The sequence below is a fragment of the Suncus etruscus genome, chromosome 5 (assembly GCF_024139225.1).
Source record: "Suncus etruscus isolate mSunEtr1 chromosome 5, mSunEtr1.pri.cur, whole genome shotgun sequence".
Taxonomy (NCBI): domain Eukaryota; kingdom Metazoa; phylum Chordata; class Mammalia; order Eulipotyphla; family Soricidae; genus Suncus; species Suncus etruscus.
The window spans coordinates 105578904-105585623 of NC_064852.1; the positions used below are offsets into that span (position 1 = coordinate 105578904).

Here is a 6720-nt window from a genome sequence, read left to right on the forward strand (position 1 = left end):
CTGCTGTATAATTTATTGCTCAGGCCTTCTGTTGAGTCTTTAAAGAAAAATGGGAATTAGATTCTGACCTAAGAAAAGATGAAGAAGAAACTCATGTTTGGCAGTCAAGAGGCTACGTTTGCACACCATAAGCACAAAAAATGTGTCTAAAATATGAGGAGCAAGAGGCAAGCTTGAAGAAGGTACTAGAAAAGGAGGCTATAGAGATCAACCTTATTCTGAAAGAGGGAAAAGAAAAAATAAAAAAAGGGGCCAGAGCAGTAGAACAGCGGGTAGGGCACTTGCCTTGCACACGCTCGACCTGAGTTTGGTCTCGGGCATCCCACATGCCCCCCTGAGCATGCCAGGAAGGCATCCTGAGCAAAGCTAGGAATAGCCTCTGAGCATCGCCGGGTGTGTTTAAAACAAGACAATAAATAAATAAATAATAAATAAAGAATCCACCAATGACTTTTTGATACTGACCTCATGGCTCCCTTGCAGTGTGCAAAGACCTCCTGATACAATAAAGTGGCAAGGTTGGAGTTAGGAGTGGAGCAGGATGGTTCCCAAATGCAAAGCTGTGACTGGAAGCAGCTTTTGACTTAAGTAAAACCATGACAGGAGAACTACACAGAAGAATCTTTTTTGGGGGGAGGGGGGAGAATGGGTCACACCCGGCAGTGTTCAGGGTTTACTCCTAGTTCTACGCTAAGAAATCGCTCCTAGAAGGCTGGGGGAAACATATGGGATGCTGGGATTTGAATCACCGTCCATCTGCATGCAAGGCAAATGCCTTACCTCCATGCTATCTCTCTGGCCCTGTACACAGAAGAATCTTAAGGAGATGGGACAGATAGAACCTGGGGACTGTTAGATGCCATGAATGAGAGATAGGAAGTCACCTAGGCTGTTTTATTGTATCTGAATTGGGTACCAGAGATGTTGTATGGTGGAAAGTAGAAGAGGAGGAACTGGTTTGGGAAAATACAACAAATTCACTTTTGCAGGTCCTTTCCAAGGACCCAGGAGTCATTCCTGCAATATTCCACCAGGTTAGATAATTCAATGCTATGGTTCTGGTCCTATCCAATAGTGTTAGGGGCCGCCAGTCACACCCGATGGTGCAACCATGGATATTGGGGCCTCATGCATGCAAGGCTTTTGCACTCGAGCCCTCTGAACTATATCTCCCAGGCTGGCCTCTTCAGTTCTGAGCAAGTTCATTTTAAGATGTTGATGAAACAAGAAGGTGGAGATAACCTCAATGAATGGTTGGTATTTGGCGAGAATACAAAGTGAAAACATGTTTGTGGTGATTGATGATGCCCTGAAAGTAGATGAAATAATTCAAGGATATTGTGGGAGAGAGAAAAGGCAAGAGTCAGGAAAGTTCCCCCTCGGTGGACATACCAGCACCCATGCGCGAGATGCTTAGAGGCACTAGCTAGTTATTCAAAGGCAGCTGGGAACCAGAGGGAAACCTGGCATGACAGAATCCTTGGAGAGGAGACGGGAATGTCCACTGGTTTTGAATGGTCGGTTGTGTGTTCCACGATCTGGAAGAGGGAATCCCATGTCCCCTATCTGGGTAGGACAAGAGACACCTGTTCTGTAGCAATTCCTCCACAATAAATAATCCACACAGTTAGAAAGGTTTAGCAAGCAAGAAACTCAAACTGCAAGCTGTTCACCCACAAGCCAGTCACTCCACCACGTGGAACCACGAGCCTAGACGGCAGCTCCCAGCTCAGGCCTTTTTTGAGATCAAAAACAAGGCCCCACCCCCAAAGGGAGGGGAAAAAGCTAGGTGAGAAGGCAATGGGGAAACAAAACCAAAGGAAACCAATTGAGATACATATGAAGACTAATTCAAAGGCTTCTATCTACAAATGCCCACCAAAGTCCTGGGAACTGCTCATCAAGCTTGTCTTCAGAATGGGTATAGCTGGCAGGGTGTGAAGGCAGAACTAGTATGAGCAGTTGATGCCACCCACTTTTCCACCTTGAGTGGGAAGGCCAGGAGCAAACTATTCAAGATGGTAGCTCAAGAGGACCAAAGAAACTCACTCCAGGGTCCTTTCTGCCGTTGGGAATGCAGTGTGTGTGATCTGATCGAGGCTTGGAAACAAACACCAGAATCGCTTTTCCTGGGTCCCCGCCGAGCACTAGAAAGGCTTTTGTTTTCATGGTCTTTGTCATGGAGAAACATGGGGTTGGGGTTTACACTCTTACAATGCAACTCGAGGGTGGCTCTGCTCAAACCCGCTCGATCCCTTTGACCCACTGTCTGCGCCTAAACCAACTGTACCCAAGGCCCCGGAGCACCCTCTTTGTGAGGTGCCCAGCTCCAGACCCAAAACAGTTGCTTCTTGTTGCAAGACCCCAGACTCCCTGCACTCGTCTCCCAAACTCTCTAGATCCCTCTGAACGGCTTGGACAAACAATGAAGTACAAAGGGCCCTGAGCCTCGGCTGGCCTGCTGCGTACTCCCCCACCAAAGGGCTCCCTGCGCCTGGAGGTGGAGACACAAATTCCACAGAACGTTCCCGAGACCTCCAGTGCCTCCCAAGGGGGGGGGGGGGTCCTCGCTGGACACGGGTGGTTTCTGTCTGCCAGTCGAAGAGATCCATGTGGGCCTACTCAGATCTTCCACGGCAAGGGGGAAAGTCCGTGCGCGCTGCGTCTGGCACGCCTGGGAAATCGCTGGTGCGGCTGAGTTGCAAGGGAACGATCTTTCCCTGCAAAGCGCCAGGCGCGTGGCAAGGTTTCCAGGCTCAGCGAGCTGCCGTGGGCGACTCGCATCCCCCCAGGGCTGGTGTTGAGGGGCACGAGGAGAGGAGCCTACCGTACCCGATCTACGCGGCGGGTCATGCTGCGGCCGGTGGGTGCTGCGCGTCCGCTGCGCTCTGCGCTCTGCCCGGGCTCGTGCCCCGGGCTGCTCTTGTTTGCACGGCGCCGTTTGCTCTGCGGATCTCTCTAGGGCAGATGTCCCGGGGGACAATGATTCCTTTGGAGGTTGGCCTTTGACAAGATTCACACATGACCTTTGACAAAGTGGCTTTGGGAAGGAAAAGTGTCCCGAGCCGCGGAAGACGCGGTAACCGGGGCGCGCGTACTCATTACTACCCCCGCGGTAGGCCCTGTTAATTTTTGACCGGAGTCTTTCTAGGAGAATCGCTCCATGGAGCTTTCCTTCTTCCTTTGATCACGATTTTTCTTCTCTCCGGCGTCCGCAAGAATTTTGCTGCAGGGTTTTATTCTGTGGGGTCGCCAAGGCGAATTAACAGGTTTATGCGGGCGGGCAGTCACTGGTATGTTCCTTTAACATACTCGAAAATGGCACCACCGTACTTACTGCCCCCGCCAAGACCGCACCCCAGTGTATGCGAAATACTCGCAGGGGTCTCAAACTCAATTTACCTGGGGGCCGCAGGAGGCAAAGTCGGGGTGATGCTTGAGTACAAAGTCAGTAGTAAGCCTTGAACATTGGGGGGTGTGACCCAAACAACTAAAACAAAACAAAACAAAAGAAGATTCCTCTAGGGCAGGGCCACAAAATGTTGTATGGAGGGCCGCAAACGGCCCGTGGGCCGCGAGTTTGAGACCCCTGCAAGCTTTTCAACAGTGTGCAATCATTTAGCCTTTTTTTTTCTTGTTGTGGGGAGAGGGAGCACATCCAGCCACACTGCTCTGGCATTTACTCTTGGCTCCATACTCTGGGTTCACTTATTCCTGGAGAACTTGGGGAACCAAATGGGATCGAACTCTGGTCAGCTGCATGCAAGGCTAACGCCTTACCCTTCCTAACTCTATTGCCCCTCATCTGGCTTTTAAACCGAACCTAATGGAAAGTTTGTCTTTGACTCCTACAGGTCTCTCCAAGAAATAGGGTCTTTGTCCAATCTCCCCAATCCCTCTTTTTTTTTTTAAAAAAAAAATCAGAGATCTGGGTCATATTGACAAAACAAGGTTCGTGAAATTAAAACAGACATCGACTTGTCCCATGGTGGAAACAGAGGAAGAACCACCAGCCCTGAAATCAACAGTGCCTTCCGCTCTTTTCCTTTCTGAGTCAAAAAAAGTTAAATGTCAGGAATTACTTTTCATGCAACCCCTGTCTTGGTTGTTGATAGCGGTAGTTAATCTGGAGTTGTATGCACTGTCTTTAGTTTGAATGGGTAGATAGTAATATCTACCATTTGCTCCAAATTTGCTCTGGGAACCAGTCCATTCACTCTTGAGGGGTGAGAACAAGCCTGTTTCGAGCTGCTAGCAGGGGTCTCAAACACAATTTACCTGGGCCACAGGAGGCAAAGTCGGGGTGATCCTTGAGTGCAAAGTCAGTAGTAAGCCTTGAACATTGGGGGGGGTGTGACCCAAACAACTAAAACAAAACAAAACAAAAAAAGATTCCTCTAGGGCAGGGCCACAAAATGTACGGAGGGCAGCAAACGGCCCGCGGGCCTCGAGTTTGAGACCCCTGAAGGTTATTTTAACCTCTAGTTTAACAAAACAAGGCCATTTTTTTTTCCTGAAGTCTTCCCAGTGGATGACAAATTCAAAAATTGGGTGTGGAACTAGGGGGTGGGAAAGAGTCCTCCTCAACAAGTGTCATCATCCTGGTTGCGGAATGCACTCCAACCAGCTGCCATGGGGGGACCTTCTCTCATTCCCTTGGCTTACAAAAGCTGGAAGAAAGGGGCAATACTCACTCTCAATTTAAAAGGAGTCAGCCAAGAGGAGGACAGAACTGACCCTGAGGCCACCCTGAAAGAATGGGGTGAACTGAATACAGTTGTCCAGCCCGAATGTTGGGTGTGGATTTGGACTTTAATCCACCTGTGGTATCACTCCCGGCAGTTTGGACTTCATCCTGCAGGGTCGAATGGGCTAGTACAATTGGCCTTTGGTTATCAACTCACAAGACAGGATGCAGGAGTCCTATGTTATTTTACAACCAGGACACAAAGTCAACATAGACCTAGTTTTCAAGTTATGTACCTTCACTTCATGAGAATGAGGCAGTTTCTTCTTCCCAGGTACAAAAAATGATAGCAATCCATTGGTGTTTTGTTTTGTTTTCTCTTCAGTTTAGAGGGGATTATGGTACAAACTATGGAGAATAATGAAAGTTGTGTTGGTAAATTTCTTTGTGTTTCTTCTGACACACTGTTCTCAAAAACAAAACAAAAAAATTTTTTAGGGGGAGGGAGGATACCTGGCTGTGCTCAAGGTTTGCTCCTGGTTCTGTACTCGGATCACTTCTAGTGGGTTCAGGATGGAACTCGGGTTGCTTACAATGCAAGGGCCTTACCTGCTATTCTACCTCTCAGGCTGTCATTATCTACTCTGGTGTGCTTTTCTGTGAGTGTTCACTTAGCAGGAACAAGGACATCTCGGCTCTCCAGCTCATCCTACCAAACTCCTGAATTTGAACCCACTGGAGTTTGTCCTGTTTCTTCTCCTAATGATCTTTAAGTTCTCAGTCTTGAATACCAATTTAAGTCTTTCCTCTCATTATTTCCTTGTCCTCTGCCATGTTCATCTGCAGGACATGATTATCCAAGACATGATTATCTGCTAGATTTGCATACAAATCACCATATATCCATTTCTCTAGGTCTTGTCACATATGGGATCTGCAGTCTTGCCTGGGAACCTGGCACTATGAAATTCTTTCAGGTGTCCCAGCCAACCCATGTCTGTAGTGACATGAAGTCACTATCTCCACCTCTGCAGAACCCTGTTCTCACACCCACTGTCTTTCCTTCACTATGCAATTTCCTTTCTCCTAATAAGAGCTCTGTAGTTATCAGGATTAACACAGGCTCCTCCTGTCTCAGCAGTGGAAAACTTATCTGCATCTCAAAGCTTTTCCTCCCACATCAAAGGTACCTTTCCTGCTGAGTGATACAGAATTCCTCTCTTCACATTTCTTCTGAAATCTTCAGACATCAACCATCTCCCTTTCTTTACATTTCTTCTCTACTTCATAAGCCCATTTATAAACTATATTTTTTAAAGGCCATACCCAGCAGTGCCCAGGGGTTACTCCTGGCTCTGAGTCAGGAGAGTGAGCCTCAGAGTCACTCCAGCTCACTCAGGGTGGGTATGAGGGACCATATGGGGTGCTGGGGTTCCAACCCAGATTGTCTGTAGACAGGGCAGTGCCCTACCTATTGTATTATCACTACTGCCCTTATCACCTACTTTAAGACAACTACAAGAGTAATAAGACATCAAAGTTTGTCAACACACTCAAATCTCTTAATAAAAAAAAATCTACCTTTTGGGGCCAGAGAGATAGCACAATGGCAGGGCTTTTACCTTACATGCGGCTGACCCAGGACAAAGATCCATCCCATATGGTCCCCCAAGCCAGGAGCAATTTCTGAGCACAGAGCCAGGAGTAACTCCTGAGCATCACCGGGTGTGGCCCCAAAACAAAACAAAGCAAAACAAAACACCCTACTTTTTTCATTCAATTTAATTTTTTTTGTTTTGAGGCCACACCCAGTGGCACTCAGCACTACTTCTGGCTCTACTCTCAGAAATCACTGCTGGCAGGCTCTGGGGACCATATAGGATGCTGGGGATCAAACCTGGGTCCATTCCAGGTTGGCCATGTATAAGGCAAATGCCCTACCACTGTGCTATCACCCCAGCCCAATTGTTTTGGGGGACATATTTGGTACGCTTAGGCCTTACTCTGGCTCTGTGCTCAGGGATCACTTCTAG

At 48.0% G+C, this 6720-nt stretch overlaps 1 protein-coding gene across 1 annotated transcript in view; it reads right to left on the reverse strand.

Moving 5' to 3' along the window:
* The window catches only part of ENPP2 (ectonucleotide pyrophosphatase/phosphodiesterase 2), a 157127-nt gene extending 154179 nt beyond the window's left edge, over positions 1 to 2948 (reverse strand). The window contains exon 1 of the mRNA XM_049773393.1: positions 2833 to 2948. Within this exon, the coding sequence (XP_049629350.1) occupies positions 2833 to 2853 (21 nt within the window). The 5' untranslated portion in view covers positions 2854 to 2948. The remainder of the gene's footprint in view (positions 1 to 2832) is intronic.
* Between the last annotated feature and the right edge of the window lie 3772 nt (positions 2949 to 6720).